The 25,538-nt window shown below is 43.9% G+C and overlaps 1 protein-coding gene across 1 annotated transcript in view; it reads left to right on the forward strand.

Annotated features, from left to right (window-relative positions):
• Positions 1–275: 275 nt before the first annotated feature.
• Positions 276–25,538, forward strand: part of hhat (hedgehog acyltransferase) — a 34,687-nt gene continuing 9,424 nt past the window's right edge. The window contains exons 1-9 of the mRNA XM_028988464.1: positions 276–345; positions 1,036–1,181; positions 2,329–2,396; positions 2,574–2,687; positions 2,800–2,994; positions 6,513–6,755; positions 8,343–8,514; positions 9,975–10,125; positions 16,423–16,458. Of these exons, the coding sequence (XP_028844297.1) occupies positions 1,061–1,181; positions 2,329–2,396; positions 2,574–2,687; positions 2,800–2,994; positions 6,513–6,755; positions 8,343–8,514; positions 9,975–10,125; positions 16,423–16,458 (1,100 nt within the window). The 5' untranslated portion in view covers positions 276–345; positions 1,036–1,060. The remainder of the gene's footprint in view (positions 346–1,035; positions 1,182–2,328; positions 2,397–2,573; positions 2,688–2,799; positions 2,995–6,512; positions 6,756–8,342; positions 8,515–9,974; positions 10,126–16,422; positions 16,459–25,538) is intronic.

Here is a 25,538-nt window from a genome sequence, read left to right on the forward strand (position 1 = left end):
TGCTTAATAAACTGCAGTTACAGAGACCCACACGTTTAAAACGCTTATACAGATATTCAGATATGATTCTTTCGTGAGATGAATCGGTGCGTCGAATAAGAATGCATGATACGAAGCGTTTCCCGCGGCTACGGATTTCATAGGTCGGAAACGAAACGGAATGACACGGCAAGCATCCAATCAAATCACGCCAAAAAATCTCTGCCGGACACGTAGCCAATTGAAACGTGTATTTTCGTCCGCGAGCCTCATCGGGGCGGGCCCAGTACAGCAAATCGACCAATCAGGAGAGAGCCATGTGGAAAGGCGGAAGAATGTGGACGTACTGCGATGCTTGGGACGTCTGTGAGTACAAGAGTCGCCTGCCGAACACGTTAGCACGTTTAGTATCATCTTCCACGTTCAGCTTTCTGAACGTATGCAGCTGTTTTCTGGCCAGTTGTTGTTAAAAGTTGCTGCGCGAATCATAAGTGAAGCATTCATGCCTCGGATCAGGGGTTTATATTTTGACGCCGAACAGGCTGACCAACATCTACAGTGACTGTCGAGGCATATGATAACATCATATACGTATTTCAACCATTTATAATGCTCTCTAATACGTCTTTGGTATACTTTGTTCACCCTTTATACATTATACGGGGACAGTGGTGGCCTGGCGGTTAAGGAAGCGGCCCTGTAATCAGAAGGTTGCCGGTTCGAATCGTGATCTGCCAAGGTGCCGCTGAGCAAAGCACCGTCCCCACACACTGCTCCCCGGGCGGCTGTCATGGCTGCCCACTGCTCATCAAGGGTGATGGGTTAAATGCACAGGACACATTTCACTGTGTGCACCGTGTGCTGTGCTTCTGACACTTTACTTTCTCACTTATAGGTTATTTTTTGGTGTTCTGTTAAAAATATCCACAGCAAATCCTGATCATTCAGGGTCTGCCTGGAGCTTGGAGTGTAATGCCAAGAATTTATCACCTGAAAAGAAAGAAAAATGTAAATAAATAAAACTCCAAAGGACAGTAATATTGCATTCTTGCGTAGGACTGAGGCTGGGCCTTCTGTTGCCATGGCGTTCCCGGGCAAGCTGAGCGTGGTGTCCTTGCCTCTGTGGGAGATCGCCGTGTACTGGTTCCTGTCTCTCAGTTCACACCTTTATTCTTTCTACGAACTGCACAGATTTTCAAAAGGTAGTGTGTGATTGTGATTCACTTTATTCAATCCCTGGTTACCTAGTTATATACAGAATTTCACCACCGTTTTGCAGTTACATATTATTATATTGCATCATGAATGGTGTACTTTTATGTATTACATTTCCGTATTTTGTATATGTTGCAAAATTCTGTATTTAGGCGGTTTTATATCTACAGGGTGGGCCATTTATATGGATACACCTTAATAAAATGGGAATGGTTGGTGACATTGAACACATTTCAAAGTGGTCAGAAACTTGTAAATAACTAATGAAAGAATAAAGTTACGTTAAAACCATTGTTTTTCTTGTGAAATTACCAATAAATTTTATGCCACATGACCCTCTTCCTATTGACAAAAAAAAAAATTGGATCCAAGATGGCCGACTTCAAAATGGTTACTATGGTCACCACCCATCTTGAAAAGTTTGCCCCCTCACATATACTAATGTGCCACAAACAGGAGGATAATATCACCAAACATTCCCATTTTATTAAGGTGTATCCATATAAATGGCCCACCCTGTATAACGAGATGTTCATGCATAATCAACCTTGGCCACTGGGGGTCGCTGTGTTTCTTCGAGATCCTCATAACAGTTGCTGCAGAGAAAATGTAGGAGGACGTGCATTGTAACTGCTGATGGCAGTAAATCCCTCCCCACTGCTGCACCATGATGGGAAAGCCGTCTGCTGGGGTTATGCGAGGTCCAGACAAAGGTGAACAGAACAACGAGAAAAAGAAGCAAAAAAGCTGCGGAGAGGAAATGTACAGACACAATAACAGAGTGACTGCAATGCAGGCTGTAGATGGGGGAGAGGAGACCCGCAGTGGAGCAGCAGGCGGCGTTACAGGGAAGAGAAGCTGTGCTCCGTGCCGTACAGCCCGTACGCACCGCGTTTGTGTACACGGGGAAAAAGCTTTTCAGAAATTAAGCTTATTGTAGATGATACACTTAACTATCGTCTGCAACAATTTGGAAGGAAAATCCAATTAGGTCCTCTGCAGATGTTCCGAAAGGAGTGTTTAACAGCACTGGCGGCTTGTCTGCCTTAATGATGCTGGTGACAGTTCCTATCCCCCCATCTTGGCTTCCCTTTTCCCATGTCTGTGCGTTCATCTCCCATCTGTTCCTGGCAGAACATGAGGAGGGACTGGACCGGGAGTTCCAGCTGGAAAGAGGCTTCCTCATCTGGGCATTTAAGAAAGTAAGAGTTGTCCCAACTGATGATGATGATGATGATGACGATGACGATTACGTTTGCTACTCCAGACTACTGGTCCTTTGGAGGGACTGATGCCATTTTGGCTCTTTAAATGCGTCTGTCAAAGTGCCATTTGTGGTTGTGTGAGGGTCGTAGTTCTACTTTGCTGGCTCTTCCCAGGATTCCACAGACTTCGAGTGGAGCTTCTGGAGTGACTGGGCCAAGCGGTCCCTGCTCTGGTCTCTGATGGGCCATGCAGCTGTATCCCAACTAGCCAGAGTTTTCCTGCCGCAGGTAACCTCCGCACGCCTCCGCACGAGCTGGTGTGAAGGAGTTACAGATAGGTGGTGTTTGAAGTGTGTGTTTTTATGCGTATGCATGTACGTGTGTTTGTGTCCGTGTCCAGTGTCGTTTTGCTGTCCTTACCCTGTATGGAGTGCTGGCCGCATACAGCGTGCTGAGTATTAAGGGCGTGGCTGTCCTGATGGTCCAGCTAAGCCTCTCGTTGGCTGTTGCTCACCTGCGTAGTCCCATCTTGTGCTGGTGCTCCTCCCTCTTGATGCTTTCTACACTCCACTTCAGCAGCCTGCAGGACATCCAGGTGAGAAGAGTGTGTGTGTATCATATATGTATATTGCTTTTTTCTTTGTTCTAGTCTGAGAACAGTTAAGTTCTAAGTTCTCAATCGGTATCTTTTTTAGAAAGTGAAGTGATTGTCACATGTGATACACAGCGGCACAGCACACGGTGCACACAGTGAAATTTGTCCTCTGCATTTACCCCATCACCCTGAGTGAGCAGTGGGCAGCCATGACAGGCGCCCGGGGAGCAGTGTGTGGGGACGGTGCTTTGCTCAGTGGCACCTCAGTGGCACCTTGGCGGATCGGGATTCGAACCAGCAACCTTCTGATTACGGGGCCGCTTCCTTAACCACTAGGCCACTTAATTCTGCAGAGGGAGAATTTAGATGGGCCTGATCTTGACTCTGCAGATGGCCGACCTGATTCACACTTTCTCTCTCTCTCTCTCACACACACACACACACACACACAAGGAATTCAGGTTCTTCATCAAATTTTTATCAGACTATGAGGACCAGACAGTTTTGTGATGGACAGCAGTGAAGCAGGCTGGTGTAATGTGATATAACTGCAGCTCTAGTGTTAAATCTGTCCTTCCTGTCTGTCCGTGTGTGTGTTTCTGTGTGTCTTTTTGAACTGACCACTGTGACTGGCAACGTCCAATTTGCTATGTTTCCCCAAAAACCAAAAAACCTGACAAAATAACAAAATTATATTAATGTTACATAATTAGTAACACAGTAATCCACAAAACCGAAAAAAGAAATATTTGTTGTTTTTGTTCATATGCTTCTGTTTTCTGGCATTTTATCAAAATCTATAATTATAATAGAACTCGGGAGACTAGGAATTAAAATACTATTTTTTTTTAGTTTTTGAACCCATAAACTTCTTATAGCAGATACGGGTGGAAAATGTTGTACAGTGACAAAAATAAGAACTAACAATTTGGGTTTAAAAGCGTGGGTCTTAAAACATAATTCCTCGGCCGATCTGTGGCAGAATAATAAATGACTGCCGAAAAAGTGAGCTGAATAGTGTCAATACTTTCATCTGTATTTTTGTCTGAGCTCGTTTGGTTTAATTGTTGGATCCGTCATGCCTGGAGCCTTTTTTTTTTTTTTTGTAATTCCTTCTGCAGTAACATGAATAATTTTATTAGGCTGTCATCACCCCATTAGTCTGACAGGGCAGTAATCACCAGGCGCGTTCCACTGCAGTGCAGAGGCGGCGATTCCATCGGACCCACACTGATTCATCTCGCTTTTATTCAATATCCATATCCTGGCCTTCACTCTATCCTTAACTTCCAACGGCAACTGGAAAGTGTTCTGTGGGACCAGGCCGTGACACTCGGCTCCATCAGTCCATCAGCCAGTGCACAGTTTTAATCATTTAATAAACACAATTGCAGTCATGCTTAATGCTGAAACGTGAGTTACAGGCTACAGATTTACTTCATGGCCAAATGCACCCTTCCTTTGTAATGGTCTCACAAACTAAGTGGTTAATACGAACTTGTGAGGTCACTGCTTGACTGTGGATTGAGACGGGACAGGCACTAATACACAAGGAGACGCAAAACGGGGCTTAGATTTCCCATGTTAAAAAGGGTATTAATCATAAAGCGTTATTAATGTGTCATAAGAACAAATTACCATCCAATTAGGTCCTAAAAAAATTCCACTGCTGTTTTTAACATTCAGTGTGCTGAACACCACTGTGTAAATGTTTTTCAGGATTATTTGGAGTATTTCGCCATAACAGTGTGTTCTGGCACGTCGAGCCGCCCAAGTGTTCATTTGTGCGTCTGTATTCAGCCTCTGTATATGCATCTGTCCCTGACGTCGGGCAGTATGTGTGAGTTATTGGCAGGGGGTGTATAAGCACAGCTGAGGATTATGTAAGCGGTCAGCACTGTTATCTAGCCCCAGATTGAGCGTCCTGTCATTGTCTCGCGAGCCTGTCTCAGATTTTGGGCTATATATACTGTCCCTGACAAAAGTCTTGTCGCTTATCTATTTTGTAGAAACACCTGCTATTAATCTGACTTTTAATTAATCAATAGGAATAGCTCATATGAAAAGCTAAAACCCGAGAAAATGATGTTCAATGCATTGAAATGAAGTAGTTTCACTGAAAAAAAGATTTATCATTTAATCAAGACAGAAAGGTCAAATTTTGGCAAAACAAAAACGTTTTGTCGCCTATAGAGAAATTGAACGAATTTACTGCAACTACAAAAATATGTCAGCAAATGAAGTAGTGGTGCTGTGAGATCCAAATGTAATATCTTGTTTGACTTCCAGTCATCCATGCGGTTTGGCAAGGATTCATACAATTTATTGATGAAGTCACCAGGAATAGCAAAGAATAGCGGTCTTGCATGCCTCCCAGAGGTCATCATCCTACCCCACATATGCTCAATGATGTTCATGTCTGGTGACTGGGCTGGCCAATCCTGGAGCATCTTGATCTTCTTCGCCTTGAGGAACTTTGATGTGGAGAGGGAAGTATGTGATGGAGCACCATCCTGCTGCAGAATCTGGCCTCTTTTATTAAGATTTCTTGGTATTTCAGACTGTTGATGTTGCCTTCCACCCTGCAGATCTCTCTCACACCCCCATACTGGATGTAACCCCAGACCATGATTTTTCCACCACCAAACTTCACTGTTTTCTGGTGAATCTCGGATCCATGCGGGCTCCAGGAGGTCTCCTGCAATATTTGCGGTGACTGTGCTGTAATTCAACAGAAGGTTCATCTGAAAAATCCACCTTCTGCCACTTTTCCAGCGTCCATCCTTTTAGCAGGCTGTGGGCCTCGGCAAATGCCGCACGTTTTTTCAATTGTCTTTTGTTTAGTGCTGGATTCTGGACACAGATTCGACCATGGAGGCCATTTCGAGACAGAATCCGACAAACTGTTCTGGTTGACACAGGGACATCAGGTGACCAGGTCTCATGGAACTCTGCTGCAGTGAAAAATGGGCTGGCCTTGGATTTTCAAGCCAACAAACGGTCCTCTCGAGCAGTTGTCTTGTGGTGTCTGCCAATCCTGGGCTCATCAAAAACGTCTCCAGTCTCTTCAAATTTTTTTTTTTTTTAAATCTTCTGTACTTGACGCTGAGACACATTGAAGGTCTCTGCCACATCAGCAGTGGATATGGTCTTCAACCTCTTGATAAATCAGCACTTTAGTTTCAGCGTGAATCTTCTAGTTGCAGTTGATGTGAAGGTTTAGTGTTCTGGGCTTCTTTTTATACACACCTGACACCCAGTTGATCCATTATTAGTCACGGATGAAGCTCATATGAAAAGGCGACAACACTTATGTCTTCGCAAAAATTTACTCAATGGGCTTTACCAAGCTTTGAATATCAGAATACTTTTTGTTTTTCACTGAAACATTATTACAAAAGCTGTTGGGAATAAAATGAGCCATTTAGTGTAAAAAAATTTGATTAGAAATATATTTCAGTGGCACTTGAGGTCAATTTGTACATGGCAAGACTATATTTTTTCTCTACCTCTCCCAGCGTGGCTGGTACGACTCGGACGAACGCTACTACCTCCTGCTCTTCAGCGTCGCGCTGTGCGGCCTGCGCTGCATCAGCTTCAGCCTGGAGCTCTGCTGGAGCCAGTCTTCTGACCGGCAGCAATGCTGCCCCCCGCAGGCCGGAGGGTTTTTACGGCAGCTCTACAGCCTGGCGGCCTACTGCTTCTACCATCCGGCGTTCTACAACGGGCCTGTCCTCACGTACAGAGACTTCAGGCAACAGGTACGCCAGAGCATGCACACAAAGGCAAACCAGTTGGGTTTTATAGCCGCGATATATTTATATCGTGCCGGCCGCTGTGTGTTTGTGTGTTTTTTTTTTTTTTTTGTCCTTGCTGCCATGTGCAGTGTGAGATTAGAGCTGTTTTTCAGGCGAACAGTGAAAGCTGCCGGGAGGCAAGACGACTTTCCCGAGGAAGAATCCCTCGGCATCCCACGCCTGTGGAGGGGTTTTTAAAAGACCATTTCACTCTCCAAAGCTGTGTGTGTGTGTGTGTGTGTGTGTGTGTGTGTGTGTGTGTGTGTGTGTGTGTGCGCAAGATGAAGGATGCCTGAAGCCAAGCGGGACGTTTTGCTGACTCGGGACGTCGGTGGAGGGGCGAGGAGGAAGTTGGTGTAGGAGAGCCACGTTTTCCTCGCCGTTGAGAGAAGTCAGAGCTCTCGGTGCACTGCCATCACCACAAAGACTGTTAAACTCAACAACAATACACATTAAGCACCTTCTAACATCATTTTGCACATGTTTGTCTTGCCTTGTGTGTCCTGTTTGAAATACCCTCTTACAAGCATCTTACATGACATTGTCCTGTTTGTCCTTGTTCAGTCCACAGAACAGTTTTACTTTTCTTTTATAGAGATACTGTGCAGTATTTAAGCTCTAGTTTTAGTTAGTATGGTTTAGTTTAGTGTGTGTTATACATGTATATGGGTGGTAGTAGCCTAGTGGTTCACAGAGGTTCAACCCCCACTTACTACCATTGTGTCCCTGAGCAAGACACTTAACCCTGAGTGTCTCCAGGGGGGGACTGTCCCTGTAACTACTGATTTTAATTCGCTCTGGATAAGGGCGTCTGGTAAATGCTGTAAATATAAATATATATTTTTATTTCTTTTTGGGGGGGGGTCTGTGTGAAACAGCATTTCAATACACGGTGTGCTGTGTGTACTGTTGTACTGACAATAAACCAGTGTTGAGTCTTGAATCTCTAATACACGCAGCGATTTAATACACAGGGGGCAGGTAGTATTTCCTGCTCGCCCTGTCTGAGGAGCATCGACTGCTTCTCACCTTGGTACACGCAGCTCACTTAAAACACACACACACACACACACACTCGGAATATTATATCAGGACTTTTAAAGGCTGCATGTTTGCATGTTGCTCTGTCGCTGACAATCAGGCAAAATTCTTAACCAGTGACGATTATTTCAATGTGGAAATCATGATGTGATTGTGACTTTTTTTCTTCCATTGTGGACTCACAAAAACACAGTGAATCTAGAAAAAAATGGATCTAAATAATCAGTAATAACTTGATTATCCGCCCATCCCTGACAGGAAATGGTCATTTCTATTGATAGACTTGAATGCATTTGAATTGCATGGTGATAAAGAAAATTCATTTTTCATTATTGAACGTCTTAAATGAGCATCTGGCTCCCTGAACTGGAAAGTTCACCATTGGCAAGACATCGTTTTTATTTCGTTTAAGACAGATGGAAATGTAAATATTTGATTCTCCATTAAAAATACACCTCTGGGCGCAATCTGTTCCGTGTCGAGCTTCCTCTCCCTCTCGCCCCCCCTCAGATGCTGAGACCCGTGGCCAGTGTGGGCGGGGCAGCCGCATGGTGCGTGTTAACCGGCGTTGGGCGTGTGTTTGCGTGGTGGTGCCTGGCGGAGACCTTGATCCACTGCATGCACATGCATGCCATACAGAACAATGAGACCTACTTGGAGATGCTTCCACCATGGGCACTGGGTGAGATGCTGTGTGTGTGTTACAATGTTACAAATGCACTTTTCTAATGATTTACTTGGTAATAAAGTTGAGTACAGTGACAAGTCTACAGATATGGAACAACATTCTCAGCCCAATTTTCTGCATAAATGAGTTTATTAGATTTATTCATTTGTGAAAAATAGGGTCTAAAACTATGCACTTGAAAATTGTTCAGTTGTGGCTATTCATTGGAACGATTGTAATGCAGTAAGCATGTTTCTGTTGGAGACAGTCGAGTGACCAGAAGCCACTATTAATCTGACCTTTTCATAATGTTTTTTCTTCTATATGAAAGGAAGAAGGCAATTCAAGAGTTTATTAAACTGAACAAAATCTTCAGTGCATGGCAATTTTCAGAAATGATGTGGCATTGGCAGCCTTATCAGTTTCTTGAAAAGCTGTCAGACAGTCTTTAAGAAGGTCAAAAGATAATCATAACTGTTTGTGTGAAATAAAGTTCCATCCTAGTTGGACCTAGTAGACCTGAATAAATGGCAAAACCAAGTGTGTTTGAAGCCATAGCAGGGCCATAATACAAAATAATACACCAAGAACATTCAAAAACGTCGTTGTAGGGGAAAAAAGCTTTGTTATCGGCTGAAACCTTGAGAATCGGCTGAAACCGGCTGAGAATTCTTCACCCCATAAAACCTGGTTGCCGCCTCTAGAAGGTTATTTTTATGGAAAAGTGACCTTCTATGTCTCTCGTGAAGTCTTTTTGTTGCCTAGAGACGAGCCAATTATGAAATTGAAAGTGAAGAAATGTTCAATTGTGTTCTAATTTAGGATTCTGTTGCTAATTCTGCTATTGTAATTCTGTACTGGGGCAGTGGCGGCCTAGTGGATAAGGGAGTGGACCCATAACTGGAAGGTTGCCGGTTCAAATCCCGAACCACCAAGGTGCGACTGAGGTCCCCTTGAGGACACATTTAGTTGTGTCACCGTGTGCTGTGCTTGCTGTGTATCATAATGACAATCTCTTCACTTTCACTTTCAAATGAAATGGTCCCTGTCCAAACGTCTGAGAGCGCCGTCTCATCTATAATAGTTGAGGATCATCCAGTCGCATGGTTCCCTCATCAATGATGTACCAGTGTGTGTGGAAGTGGGATGCGGCTGCATTAACTGGGTTAATTATTCACTCGGTGCGTGTTTATGGTGGCAGTGAGTGTATGTCCTGGGCTTATTTTAGCTCATCTGCTGCTTACTGTAACCTTTTCAAATGATTGAAAATATTTGAAATATCGGCACTGTTTATCATTTTAAATAGAACAGGGTGACTTTTATTTGCACAGCTATTTTGAACAAAGTTCCACTTACACCAACCAATAAGGGGGGTTTACTACTAATTAGCATTTAGATTGTATTATATATGCGAATATTCATGTCTGTAATGTATTTTTCAGTGAAAATATAAAAATATATTCTCCTTCCTCCAGGTGGCTTGGCTCTGGCGCTGGTGCAGTTTTTCTATGTGAAGTACCTGGTTCTGTTCGGGGTGCCCTGTCTTCTGATCCGGCTCGATGGCCTGGACCCTCCTGAACTGCCTCGCTGCGTCAGCATCATGTACAGCTTCACCGGGATGTGGAGGTAACACACACACACACACACACACACACACACACACTGCAGTTTAGAACCCCGTTTTTAGGATGCATGCCACGTGCTGGGGGAACCACCTTCTCCAGCTGCAGCATCCGTGGTCAGTGTCTCCCACTGGCCGACTACAAATAAACCAAAGAAATCTCCTCTGTTTCAACCAAGGAAGCAGCAACCGAACAGACCTGTCGCCGCTTGAAAAATATGTAATGGAAGCGTTCCAGTACGAACTGAATTCCCGTAGATTCCGCAGGCGTCGTCTATCCTGCAGGGGGCAGCTTCCGCTAAGGTTCCCCGCCACTCCAGAGACCCGCACGACCGACGAGGGAATTTAAAGCGGGGGCCGTATGCGCAGTTTCATGTAAAATTCATTCCCCCTCTTTCATTTTATGTCACATAAGTCTGCAAAATCACAGTATGCGCTGCTTCAATCTGGAAACGTCCACGCAGAATTCCATTTTTTACAACTGCATATCCTTTTTTTTTTTTTTTTAAATATATTTTTAAATATATTTAATCCTCTCATGTATTTTGTGATTAGCTCCTCTTCTACTCTACATGTGTGTGTTCATCAGCATTTTGTCTTGTGGGCAGCAAGCTACACAAGCTTGTGTGTGTGTGTGTGTGTGTGTGTGTGAGGTGCCAGCTTCTGGATGCTTAATGAGTTTATCACGCTGTCTGAGCACCTGCTGTACACGCGCTGCATCAGCACTATTGTAACGTCCACTGCACAGCCAGAATGGCCTGAACACACACACACACACCATGAAACTCTGACTAAATGCTCGGTCTATATGCAGACTCAGCGCAGTCCTGGGCTCAGCCATGATGCTTCGCCCAGGACTTTAGATCACGCTTTGCTGCTAGAGAGTGTGTGGGAAGAGTGTGTATGGACGATGATGAGTGTGAGCGTCTGTCTGTACATCTTTCTGGTAAATAACACAGATTGAACATATGAGTGTGTGTGCGTGTGTGCATGTTGGAATGAAGGATTGGGGTGAAGTGGCCTGTAGATACTGATAAATGACACTTCTGGTGTGTGTGTGTGTGTGTGTGTTTGGTAGTGGCAGTGGCGGTGCTCTGTTTAAGTCATGCGATGCTTGGCTGCTCCGGTCCCTGGAGTGGTCCTGTCCTCTGGACCCCGGTCCAAATGAGATCCGGATCCGCAGACACGCCGGAAAACGCGAGGAAGGGGCTTCAGTGTGTACAAGATCGCTGGCCATTATTTATATGGGTGAGTGAGCGCTGACAACTGATAATTTGGGAACGAAAGGGACACGGACGGACCAATCACGGGGGACGAGAGGATACCCAAAAACGGACAGATGTTGAGCGAGAGAGAGATACAGTGTTTGTTCTGTTTAATTGATGGCCGGTGTGTGGCTCCGGTACCATGAATAAACGTCACCACTGAGTCAGCACTGAAAGTTGTGTCACTGGTAAATCAGAGTGAAACGTGTGTGTGTGTGAGTGTGTGTGTGTGTGCTGAGAGAATTGATGCAGTGTCTGGCTCGGCGAGATTGCATTGTATCAGAGCATTGGTCGGGGGCCGTATTGATCAGTCTGTTGAATAGCATGGTACCCGCCTGTCCCACAGTTGCCTAGAATGTTTTCTGAATGTGAAAAACAAAACAGTGTCACATTACACACGATATTGTAATTTATTCTATAAATGAGCTTATTATGTAAATTGTGCTCATCACTGATGTCAACTACAAAGAATATACTCGATGTATCGCGGCTCGTCCCCTGTGCGATGACACTTGTATGTGTCACATTACACACGATATTTGAATTAAATCTATAAATGAGCTTATTATGTAAATTGTCCTCGTCACTGATACATAGAATATACTCGATGTATCGCGGCTCGTCCCCTGTGCGATGTTGTGAATGACTATATCATTTTGAATCCTAACGTTATTATTACGTAGACTGCAGGTACTTCGCTTTCGAGGATCACGCACACGCTCATCCAGAAAAGTCACCAAAATGACTGGAAAAACCGCACAGTGTATCAATGTGAAGTGATTGTCTGGGGTGCCCGGGGAGCAGTGTGTGGGGACGGTGCTTTGCTCAGTGATACCTTGGCAGATCGGGATTCGAACCAGCAACCTTCTGATTACGGGGCCGCTTCCTTAACCGCTAGGCCACCACTGCCCCAGCTTAAGAACATTTGGTTGAATTAAATTGCTACAATCAACCTAAAATCACTGCTATAACCTCTCCCCCAACTTGAAGTGATTGTCATTGTGAGACACTGCAGCACAGCACACAGTGACACGGTGAAATGTGTCCTCTGCTTTTAACCATCACCCTTGGTGAGCAGTGGGCAGCCATGAAAGGCGCCCGGGGAGCAGTGTGTGGGGACGGTGCTTTCATCAAGGGGACCTCAGTGGCACCTTGGCGGCTCGGCTCAGTAGCCACTGAGGTGCTACTGAGCAAAGCGCCATCCCCACACACTGCTCCCCGGACGCCTGTCATGGCTGCTCACCAAAGGTGATGGTGATGGGTTAAAAGCAGAGGACACAAATACGTTGTGCGCACCATGTGCTGTGCTGTATTGTATCACAATGACAGTCACTTCACTTTCACTTTCATTTTATTCAATAAAAGGCAGAATGTCCTTCACTACATTAACTACGTTGGCCAGAAAACCATCAGACATGCCTTGAAGAGGCTCCTGATGGTACCTCCTCACGTCCTCACCAACAGAGAATGTTTCAGATGATGAAATGAAGTTTATTGACCAATGAAGACGACTAAAGGCCTTATCCTGTTTTGAAAGTGAAAGTGAAGTGATTGTCACTTGTGATTGTCACATGACAGGCGCCCGGGGAGCAGTGTGTGGGGACGGCGCTTTGCTCAGTGCCGCTTTGCTCAGTGCCGCTTTGCTCAGTGTCGATTTGCTCGGCTGCACCTTGGTGGACCGGGATTCGATCCGGCAACCTTCTGATTATGGGGCCACTTCCTGAACCGCTAGGCCACCACTGCCCCAACGAATCACTACTATCACTATCATGTCAGGAGCTCTTTAGAGGCCGGGAGGGCTTTAGAGGCTTTGTTCATTTTGGACCCTCATAGGAACATGGCAGTACACACTGAGGAAGCGGACAAACAGGGATCATTGTAAAAATGATTTGTCGCTGCTTATGAATACGATATTCAAGATCCGGTGGTTGTTCCCAGAAATCTTGCTTACTGCATCTTTAAACCAGTAAACATTGAGGGATAAAGAGAATTTATGACTATGTCAAAACTGTGACGTGATAACATTTGTGGTCTTTAGTGATTCATTGTTCTTATGAAATTGTATAAACACATGTGATATATTGATAATCATTAGTAATTAATTTAATAGTATGGTTAATTAATACAAGCACTTTTTAGTCCCATATTTCTTAGTCAAGATGCACTTGCTGAATAAATTCAAGTGATAGCTATGTGATTACCGAGAACTTTATTGATTTGAAGTTAATATCATTTCTTTTATTTCACATCTGTATAAGTAAAGAGACAGCTCCATTAGTCTGCAATAATGGAGACTCTGATGGGGTTTCTCGTCAGACATCAGCATGCTTGTTAGCTGACGGAATCGACTTGTGTGTTTCGGTCAGATAACTGAAGGCTTCTGTGAATTTTCACTCGTACCGATTGCATCTCATAGCGGCCCATTCGGGTTGGCCGGAATTGATGCTAGAAACTTTAATGGGAAATCCAGAGCAGTTAAAACTCTGCTGATAGTGCTTCTGTGTAGTACTGTTTCACGTTTGACAGACAGTCAATGCTGAACCAATTATGTCTTCACTAAATGTGGACTGAACTTCATTAGCAGAGACAAGATTTGAGGCTGCAGGTAAAGAGAAATCTTCCGGCATCAGATCAAATGCCTATGCTTATATCTGTTTTTGGAAATGCAGGTCTGTAGACAAATATTGTCAATTTGAAGATGTCAGATATTTTACTATAATTTAAAATTCACTATTGAAAAAGTATCATGGGTATAAATTCTCAATTTTGCCAACCTTCTCTTCTGAGTTGTGCAGTTAAGTGTTAATTATTCCAGGGCTCTGAGTGGATTACAGGCACCACATTTTTTAAACAATGTTTAGCAGTATTAAATCTTTACCCGGTTTTTATGGTGTCAGCATGTCATGCACTTTGTGACTCTCAAATAGTACAAGTCGTTGCAGTAGCAGAAATAATATGCGGAATTATACAGTATATGGGATGGAATGCACATCAAATATGTGAAAATATCTGACTTGATCAGTAACTTGATCCAGTCAGTCCTGAAAAGTGTCCTGTTGCTGTGGTGAAATATGTCCTGGACACCTGTTATATATTCAGACAGCAAGTTGTTATCCTTTTATAAGGCACCGTGTCCATACCCCTAATGGACAGGTAGCACAGGTACCTGTCAGCATCACGTATCAACTGGCAGAGCTTAAATTCTCCTCCTTAAAATCACCACGTTTCACTCCCTCGTCATCTCTTTTTTTTTTCATTTCCTTTCTCACCATTTGCATCTGTTCTTTCCAGGAGACGACAAAATTGAAAACATGTGACACTACAGCACAGCACCCAGTGCACACAGTAACACGTGCCCTCTGAAGGAGCAGTGGGCAATGGGCAGCCATGAAAGGCGTCCGGGGAGCAGTGTGTGGGGACGGTGCTTTGCTCAGTGGCACCTTCTCGATAACGGGTCCGCCTCCTTACCCGCTAGGCCACCACTGCAGGAATCACAGAGTGACCTGTGATATGATACTGTTATGCTGTTATGGCCACAATAAAAGTGAGATCACAATAATGCTGGACTGCTGATATGTCGTATATAATACATCTGTTTTACTGAATATAAAAAACACACAGTAACAAGTTCTAAGAGGTGCATTTTTTTAACAAACTGTGCAGAAGTGTTATGTTATTGTAAACCCAGTCTTGTAAGCTTTCAGCTCTAGACATTGATGTTGCATACCAGCATATTGATAATGTCAGATGAGGAAGTCTTTGCTGTAGCCAACGTGATTTATCGTTTCCTTATATTCCTTCTGCGTCATTAACGCACTTAACTGCTAGACTTCCGGGCTGAATTAAAAGGTGGTTTCATCAATGCCTGCAAATGAGACTGGACCTCGTCTCACGAGCCAATGGGAGAACAGTTATGCCCTTTGGTTATCTTTTCCGCTTTAAGGCCCTTATCGCTGATGGAATGAGCTTGTTTCCGCCGATCGATATTAGTTCTCCTCCCCCAAGTAATGCTTTTTAGCATTAATCAATCTGACTTTTCTTTAGAGGAGCTCCTTCGCTCACATCATACCACCACACTGTCTGAAAAACGACAGTGGAGAAATCCTCCATCCTCACAGGCCTGCCTCTGCATCACTATCAAAGCTCACATTGTTGTGACTACGTCGAGGGACTGTGGTCTTGAACTGATGATACGGGACATATAGGAAAATCAAATACATAAAAACATTGCCTAAACCTCATCTAATGATGATGTTCCCGAAAAATTAAACTGACCATTGTTTATTTTTTTCATTAATTGATCATGGTTGTGAAAGATGCATTTTGTTGCAGTGTTTCACCGAAGGACAGATATTTTCACCTCTTTTATCGTCCATGTCTTTCCAACAAATCCATCGGGCCTTTCAAATGAAGGCCATGTGGTCAGGCAATGATGGTGATGTCACGCCACTACTGCTACAGCAGCCTGTGGGAATTTGTGCAATGAATTCTTTGTCTGTCTTAAAGATATAGTCTAGGTATGCCATGACCCAACACAAAAAAAATAAAAAATTCTTTATGAATGTTCATGTAAACACATGCTCAATTCGACAATTCCACATGACAACATTTTTTTTCTAAACCTGGTAAATTTCTATACCCGATCTCGCCTTGCATCCACGCGGAAACACGTTTCAGGGGACTCTGAGTGGTTATTTTCGAAACGGCTTTACTTACATGTGTGGATGGGGGTTAAAACAGTGTTTGGGAAGTTCTCTGCATCTACATGTGGATGACAATATTTCAGATAACACTTTGAAACCGGCAACCTGTTTTAGAGAAAAGCATTCCTGTGTGGACGGGGCCAAGATATCCCATGACCCAACACAAATTGACTCTACCCATTACCCACACTTACATAGTAACCCTTTATGAAGGTTCATGTAAGCACATGTTCAAATGTCCTAAAATTGAATCCTGATGTACCCCACTAAGCTGTTGTGATCTTTTTAAGGAAATTTTTGTCTTATGTTTGTTTCTTTTTTTCCCATCCTCCAGACACTTCGATGTGGGGCTGTACAAGTGGCTTATCAGGTAGGCTTTTCTCCATCTGTAGTCTGAGCGTGTGTTGAGGGTATGAATGCGTTTTCGATCTCATGCTGGTCAGAGTCACCGTGAGTCCATCATTCCAGCATAACTGGGCTAGCTTTTCCGTGAAGCACAGCCATTTGTCCTTCACTGTAGGGCAGCCATAACCACAGGAGCCGCCGACAACAGAAAGCGGGCCTGTGTGGCACTCACAGTGCCAATCCTGCTTGCTGTGTGTGCCGCCTCCGCCAGCCAGTGTTGTATTAACGGAGGCTGGAGGGCACGGGGCCAGGCACAGCGGTTCGGCGCCCCTGCGGAGGGAGTAGAACAATGGAAGAGGGGAGCAGAGAGCTGCTGGCCACTTCATTTTTTAGTCAGCAGAGAGGAGTCGCAGGTTAAACCTCTTTTTCTGTGGGTCTAATGGGGGAGAGACTCCTCTGAGATGGGAGATTAAACACACAGGTAGACGAACTGATATCTTTCTGTTTCTGAATTTTCACCTCCTGTCTGTTGCTATGGCCAAAATCATTTTAAATCAGATAAGATAATAAATTATTTTACATGTCACACTAGGGCTTGGTGATATGGCAAAACAATTTATCACAGTATACTTTCCCATATCAAACAATAATAAAAAAATATTTATTCGCTTTTATCGAAGTTTTTTTATATTGCCAGACTGAAACTCGACCTCGCTCCACCTCTATTGGGCCATAACCAGTTGGGTGACCAGACATGTTTTCCCCAAGCATGTCCTCTTTTTTAGACTTGAAAATTGCGTCCAGTCGAGTTTTTATAATTATCTGGGTTTTTGAGCCGATTAAACATTCGTGACATCATGGGCATCCTACACGCCTATTACACTCGCGCTAGTGGATCCCACTTGTTTGCTCTTTGTTATTTTAAAGCAGTGAAACGCGTCACATGGTGTGGCATTTGTGGCTTCCGTATTCCAATGCTCAAAGCTTGTTCGGTCTCGGTGATTAACTGTGTGCAGAACTGAAGGTCACTTTTTCCGGAATGTTCCAGAAGCCTGGGAGGGCGTCTGATGGTGTAAATGAAGGCTCTGTGTGGAACCAGCCACACCACACAAAAATTAAAGGACAAAAAAAAAAAAAAAAAAAACGGATGGGAGCAGGTTTATTATTTTTGTAATTATCATTTTGTGTGAAACAATGAATATTTTAATAAAGGTTACTTTTCAGTGGTTGAACATATGGCATTAACTTTCATTCCATTACTATGTGCTATGTCCTTTATTTGAAGATGCGCCTGGGGCTGACTCATTCTCTATCAGAGCAAGGGTCTGCGCATTAGCAGAAAGTGTCCCGGTCCCCTCTCAGTAACGGTTGAGAATGGGAATAAGAGCTTATTGAGATGATCAGCGGTTCCTAATGGCACTCATTAATTATTGTGTGGATGTAAAATGGGACCTCAGCCCACAGAAAACACAAGTTCACACACACACACACACCGACCCTGCAATGCTTCAAACTTATTGTGTCCGTCTAATGCATTCGTCTATTTCTGTTTAAAAGGAATAATTTGTGCTTTGTTTCCCAAAGTGCTGGGCCTGTGCAGGCCGTTGCATATTGAAATGACGTTTCTGAAGCTGCATCAACCAGCTAGGTGTATGGCCGTGATATGATGGTGCCAAATGCATAACAGATGAGTTACCAGTTCTGAAAATGAGAGGGATCATTGCTAGTCGGTTGCCCAGTTTCACTCTATTGTTCCAGATATTTCCGCATGAAAGTGCGTCGCAGCTGAGATACAGGATGGTATCAGATGCCGCTTCTACGTGGGACTCTGCACCCTGTGGGATTCTACACTGGCACTTTCTGTGGCACTTGGATCATTAAAATGCGAATGCATGTAGACGCCATTCCGGTATGCCGGTACACATGTGGCTGCAGATGCTGCCTCTGATGCAGTGTGCGCCTGCTCCACTAGCAAACTGCAGTTTCTCCTTCCTTAATGAACGGTTTCCTTCTTTTTCTTTCTAAAGGAGTTGTACAGAGGTACTTGAGAATTTGAAGAGCTGGAGGGGTGTCTCCCTTTCTAGTTCTCCCCTCTCTCGGGTTCATTTGATTCATTCTTTATGTCTGAATGCGCCGTGGTGAGGGGGAAATATGCTGAATCGGCCTCGTTTTAGCGGAGGAACAAAAGAAAAGCGGAGCGCCGGAGCTGTCCTGCGCCACCCCGCCTCATGCTGATTCATATTCTAATGCACCCTCACGATTCACCACATTGTTGCATATTCAGGACAGGCGATGTGCAGGTTTATTTTTTTTAACGTTTGTGTGATGGTGATTATGCCCAGTGTCGCGCTGTGCCAAGGATCCGATCTCCACAGACAATGGCTGTTTGATCAGCGTTGTATTTGCATTTGGTTTAACATCAGCAGGAGGTCTGGGGTCACGATTCGACGGCTCTGCGCCCTGCGAGGACATGTGTGTAGAGAACAGGTGTGTAGCACGTAAAACCAGGCGACCTGGTCTGACATGAAGCTCCATCTCTGACCTTTCCTCCATGGTGTCATGTTCAAATCTGTAGATCAGGGCTGGGCACCCTGAGTAGGGTGAGTATTGTCCTACCTCTCGTCTTGTTTGTAAGAAAAAACAAGAGAAGGGGTGCGGGATTCCAGCAAAATGATTTCTTCTAAAGTGAAGTTCTAAATTGTCATTGTGATACACAGCAGCACAGCAGACAGTGCACAGAATTAAATGTGTCTTCTGCATTTAACCCTTCACCCTTGGTGAGCAGTCCTTACCCACTAGGCCACCACTGCCCCCCATTTCGCAATGTCATGAATTTTCAGTTGTTCTTGTTGACACAGTTTCTCCAACTAGATTATTCAATTCAAGTCAGTTGTTCGTCGAATGAGAATAGTCTTTTCTTAAGATTTCATGCCAAACAGTTATTATTCTCAATTCTGAACTGTGCTTTATTAACAATACACTGTAAATTGGGGTAATAACTGGTGTTGCTGTATGGTTCACAGATAATGTTCACAAAGTATTTTTCTAAATACCCGATTTTCCGGGGTCCCCAGCCACACCGTAGAGTGGTCTACTGCATCGGAAAAAATAAATTGAGCTTCTTTTGCTGCAGTTTGGTGTTTCCATTACTTCACCTCACCGCTTGAACACGGTGACAATTCCCGGGAAAATGGAAGCGGAGTCCTCAAAACACAGAGACGAGTAGCCAAGCAGCGTCAGGAAACGGCTGCAGCGTTGGAGAGCGAGTGCGATGGGAGAGGAAGGGGAGGCCAGGCACGTGATGGACGGATGGGGACGGTGGATTCGATTTGGCAAAGCCCAGTGGGGCGGGCGTGGAGGCGCGCGGCTGACATATAATTATATCTAACCGCACTCATCTGATGGAAATTTAGATTGCGCTTTAGCTGGAGCCCACGCGACTCGGCCTCTCCGCGGTGGTGGGTGAGTCGAGGAGTTTAATGGAGACCAGTAGGCGGGTGTCTGAAGTGGTCTTAATGTTTCATAAACGCGCTGTAATTGAGCGGTGAGCCTCACTCCTGCACTGTGGAGGTGTTCAAGGCTTCGGTCTGCATCTTCTTCCACCTTGCTCAAGTGCTTTTGCTGGGTGTTGTGTTCTTCTCCTGACTCGATATAAGCCGCGTTTCTCTCTTTGCTTGGTTAAATAGAGATTTCTTTATCCCGATGAAAATGTGGCTGTCCAGTAGCTATATAGACAACATACATGCACATTGTGCAGTGGCGGCCTAGCGGTTAAGGAAGCGGCCCCGTAATCAGAAGGTTGCCGGTTCGAATCCTGACCCGCCACTGAGGTGCCACTGAGCAAAGCACCGTCCCCACACACTCCTCCCTGTCATGGCTGCCCACTGCTCACTTAGGGTGATGGGTTAAATGCAGAGGACAAATTTCACTGTGTGCACCGTGCTGGTGTGTATCACAAGTGACAATCACTTCACTTTATCACTTTATACACATGGCATCCACACACATACAGTACAGGCCAAATGTTTGGAGACACCTTCTCATTGAGTGTGTTTTCTTTATTTTCATGACCATTTACGTTGGTAGATTCTCACTGAAGGCATCAAAACTATGAATGAGCACACGTCGAGTTGTGTACTTAACAAAAACTGGAGACCTGACCTCCACAGTCACCGGTCCTGAACCCAATCCAGATGGTTTGGGGTGAGCTGGATCCCAACAAGTGCTAAAAACCTCTGGGAACTCCTTCAAGACTGTTGGAGAAGCATTTCAGGTGACGACCTCTTGAAGCTCATCGAGAGAATGCCAAGAGTGTTCAAAGCAGTAATCAGAGCAAAGAAACTAGAATATAAAACATGTTTTCACTTATTTCATAACTCCACATGTGTTCATTCATGAAAATAAAGAAAACACATTGAATGAGAAGGTGTGTCCAAACTTTAGGCTTGTACTGTACATGGACAAAGGTAAAAAACAGTGTGTTTTGTTTGTGCTTTTGTAGAACTAGAGTAAATTATTACCAAACCAAAGCATAATTTTACAGTATTGTTATTATTGTTGTCAGTATTGTTTTACCAGTCATGTTAGGAATGGCTTTATTGCAGTACCGTATTGATATATGGGCCTGACATCCCACCCTCCACCTCTCTGGTGTTTGAAGCTAAGGTGGTCAAAATTTCCATTCTGTACACCTGTATATCTTCACTCTGTCATTTTTGCCATTTGCCTTGGGTCTTGACAGCATGCTGCTGAACCCTCTGTTTTTTATGTATGCTGAGGTGTGCAGCTCTGCGGCGCTGGGGCTTGGTTTGGCTCTCCGAGGTCAAATTCTGCCATTACCTGTATTAATCTTTGCCAAGTCTCAATTCAACACTCTCTCTCTCTCTCTCTCTCTCTCTCTCTCAGATCCGTTATTTTGTTGTTCTCTTTTCCCCTCTGTCTCTGATTCTGCATGTCATGCTGCCCCCCTGGAGACACTAAGGGTCTTGCTCAGGGACACAATGGTAGTAGGTGGGGTTTGAACCTGTGTTCGTAGGCAGCTGTGTTACCCACTGGAGGCTACTACACTTTAAAAAAAAAAGGAATTAAATTAAATTATTTGCAGCTGATTGCCTTAAATTTTTTACAGTGTATCCATTGGTCCTTCATATGGGGAAGACTGTGTGTGTCTCTGTGTGGTAACTGTGGTGTGGTGACAGTTCTCATCTGTGCATTCTGTACTTCTGTTGATGATTGGGGAAAAAAGCCCTCTCTATTCTGCCATGGCTGTCCAGCAACTATTACAATCATTTAAAAATTTAATGTACTGTACCTGTTTACAACCCTTTTAAAAGCACAATGGAAATAGTCCTGGACAGGCACTATGTGTGTGTGTGTGTGTGTGTGTGTGTGTGTGTGTGTGTGTGTGTGAGCTCCATTGAGGGTTCAGAAGGTCTTTTCTTCCAACCGCTGTCAGACTCTATAACAAAGACCTAACAGCTGACCACACATTCACAGACAAACACACACACTTTGGCACATTCTGTTAAATTGTTAACTGTTTAAATTGTAAATTTGTACATATATACAGATACATATTTATCTTATTTTTTTGTGATGCTATTACCTCTGTTTTTGCTGCTATTACCTTCTGGTTCTGTCCACTTTCTGCCATGACAAGTGCAATTTCCCACTTGTGGGACTAATAAAGGTTTATCTTATCTTATCTTATCTTACCTCAGCAATCAGGCTGTGAGCACGATCAGCATCACACTGATTCTTAAGTCATTTCATCCCGACTCAAATCTACCCACACGTCACACACTCATGCACTCAAGTACAGTCAGATGTCCATTTGCATATTTCCGAGTCCAGGTCCCTCAACAAAAACCTGTATGGTCACTATCACATTGTGTAAATATACAGATGAATAATAACATGAATAATAAATAAATGTAACAAACTAAACCCTGCCTCTAAACCTTCCTCTGCATGTCCTGTGTAGACTCAGAAGTAAACCAGTGAAAGTGATAAGTTTTCACGTGACACGACACAGCACAGCACCCAGTGCACATAGTGAAATGTGGTCTCTGCATTTAACCATCACCCTTGGTGTGCAGCGGGCTGCCATGACAGGCGCCCGGGGAGCAGTGTGTGGGGACCTCAGCGGCACCTTGGCGTGTCAGGATTCTGATTACAGGTTTGTTTCCTTACCCACTAGGGCAACCTCTGCCCCTCAAGCAAAATGTCCTGTTCTCCTGAGTAGGGCTGCGTGGTATACATGGTTTAAACGGTATTTGGCCAACGGGAGAGATTATGATTATACCGGCCTACCACAGAAATATCCGCACCTCGCTAAAATGACAAAGTCGCATCACCTGCCCGAAACCACGGCTTCTTGTAGCATGAGGCGTTGTGGCTACCCGATTTGGACTGCATGTTCGCAACAGTTAGGGTTAGGTTTAGGAGTAGGGTTAGGTTTAGGCCGTACCATGGTGGCTTTCGGAGTACGCATGCGCACACATGCATTTCAAATCGGCCCAAATTGTGTTACAAGAGGCATTAGTTTTGGGCGAGTGCACAGAGAGCACTGCAGGGTCCTTACTTCACTGCCTTCACTGTCCAATATGAACATCTCACCTGACCGGCTCTGCACGCGTCATTACGATTTAAAAAATCACAAAATAAAATATTCAAATCCTGGAGGGACTGCATGATAAAATATGAACAAGCATAGTGTTATTTAAATATTGTCTGACAAAAATCCCCAAATTTTATATAATCACTCGCATCATACAAATACCTGGAAATGAACTGGCCTTATGGGTGTGACAGAAAGTCCGCTTTCTGTACAATTGCCCAGATATTGTTATGCCCAGATTGAATTGCCCAGATATTGTATCTGGTATAAGGTTATGTTGATGTAAAAAATACTACACATGTACACATACTACACAAAATACTACACATGTATGGACACATGTTTCAAAAACATTTACTTACTTATATACTGCAATATATACAGTCTATGGTTAAATTTGAATTTTATGCCATATCACACAGCCCTACTGTGATCCCCTTTTTAATTCTATGCTGTGGAATAAAAAGTTCTTCTGGACGTTGTCTGCTTTTCTGTGATTGCTTCAGCGGTTCCAACGTTGTTGTCAGCTGATTGAGGATGAACAGAACATGCTTGTTTGGAACATGTTCTGTCCATTTTTGATTTTAGATATTGTTTTGGTGTATTTGTCTAACCAAATATTGCATAATTTTTTTTATTAAAAAATAATGTAATTATAATAAAATCATCAGGCTTATTACGGTTGTGAACATGTTACTATGGTGATGTGGGGTGCTTATTATCGTTCTCATTGTTGTGTTGGAATTTTACAGTTTAAGTGCAAATTTATGATGAAATAAGTGCAAATTTATGATGAAATATCTTCGTCAATGCACCTTTCTCACATGATTAAGACAAGATGAGACATAAATGCTGGTCATGTGAGGATAACTATAACAAAATATATAATGTAGTATTGACTTATAAAAACTAGACTAAATCGGATTTACAAGATAAAAATGATAGTAAAATGTCTCTATTGTTGCTGACGAAAACGAGACAAGACGTCGTTTCCTCTTGTTAATTTTACACGGTTTCTGTTTTCCTGCATCTCCCATCTGGTCGAACAAATTATGTCCCAATCGCGACATTGATTCGGTTTCGGGATACTTCTTTAGGGTGATCTGATGGCTGGGAGAAAATGCGATCTTTGGTTTCACTTTCTTTAAAATGAAGTTTGTCTTGTTGACTAGATGAAATTTAATTGTATTACTTAAAAAAAGAGATTTAAAATACAATTTTCTCTGACTTAAACTAGATTTAAATGTCATCAGTTTTCGTTGACTGAAAATAGACTAAAATATTCATGGATAATTCTGATTAAAATATGACTAAAATCCTCAGACTTTTAGTAGACTGAAACTTGACTGGACTAAAATGAGTGTGGATGTGACTAAGATTAATAAAGACTAAAATGACAGCTTGAATTGTCCCATCAAATCTCATAATTGTTCGGCGCTGTGCATGTGACTGGATTAATTGCAATATCTCTGTGGGCTGTGGAGAGCCTTTGGAAGGTTGCATGCCATAAATTCTAGATACGTTTCCCGGTGTTAGAAGGGAGGCTGCCGTCACCGTGTCCCGACCCCCGGTCGCGTTTGGCGTTGTGAAGTGTCCGTGCGGGTTGAGTGGATTAAGAAGCGGGCGATAATAAAAGAGCACGAACGAGACAGAGATCAAGCGGGATGCAGTCAAGCAGCGGTCAGTGTGCAGCAGAGACACCAATCAGGCTCACACTTGCGCACCTCGGGGAAAAAAGGAAAAAATCCCCCACAATCCTCTGGTCTCATTAAGACAGATCTGTGCTTCTTCAGGCCTGAAATGGAAAAGCCCGCAACAGTGAGACAGAGAGAGAGAGGCCGGGCTGGTGGGATTACATGAAAGAGAGGAAAAATGGATGCATACACAGGAGCGCTGGTGGACCGGAGGACAGGACAAATCGAACTAGATGCAAGGTGTACTGTCCAGGGCTGGACATCCATCCATGCAATGTCGTTCCGTTCATCACACCAGCTACAATTTGACGGTACAAACTGTAACCTGTGCCGCGTAGCTAGCTAGCTATCTCAAACGTAAGCTTGCTTTATTGTAAATTAGACACAGAACCAATGCATTCAGCATAAAGCGCATGCTGCGGCCGAACCGTGATGTCATTGATGGAGATTATCCCCAGCTCATTTGTAGATGGGTGTGCTTTGACTGTGAAGTTCCCCCCCCCCCCACCCCCAACACTGTGTGGCCCTTGTTGCGGGGCACAGCATTTAATGACAGACATTTATCTTACAACGTGGAGCAGCACACGCCTACACACACACACACACACACACACACACGGGGTTCCCTTGCCTCCCTCTGATTATAAAATTGCTCTGAGAGATGCCGGGCCTGTGTAGAATTTTACAACAGGCGCATTGTTTCATCTTCCACACATCCCTCATTCCTCTGCCAGAACTAATAGCATGGACATTATATCATCTGTGTGTGTAAGTGTGTGTGTGTGTGTGTGT

This window comes from Denticeps clupeoides, chromosome 8, assembly GCF_900700375.1.
Source record: "Denticeps clupeoides chromosome 8, fDenClu1.1, whole genome shotgun sequence".
Lineage (NCBI taxonomy): Eukaryota > Metazoa > Chordata > Actinopteri > Clupeiformes > Denticipitidae > Denticeps > Denticeps clupeoides.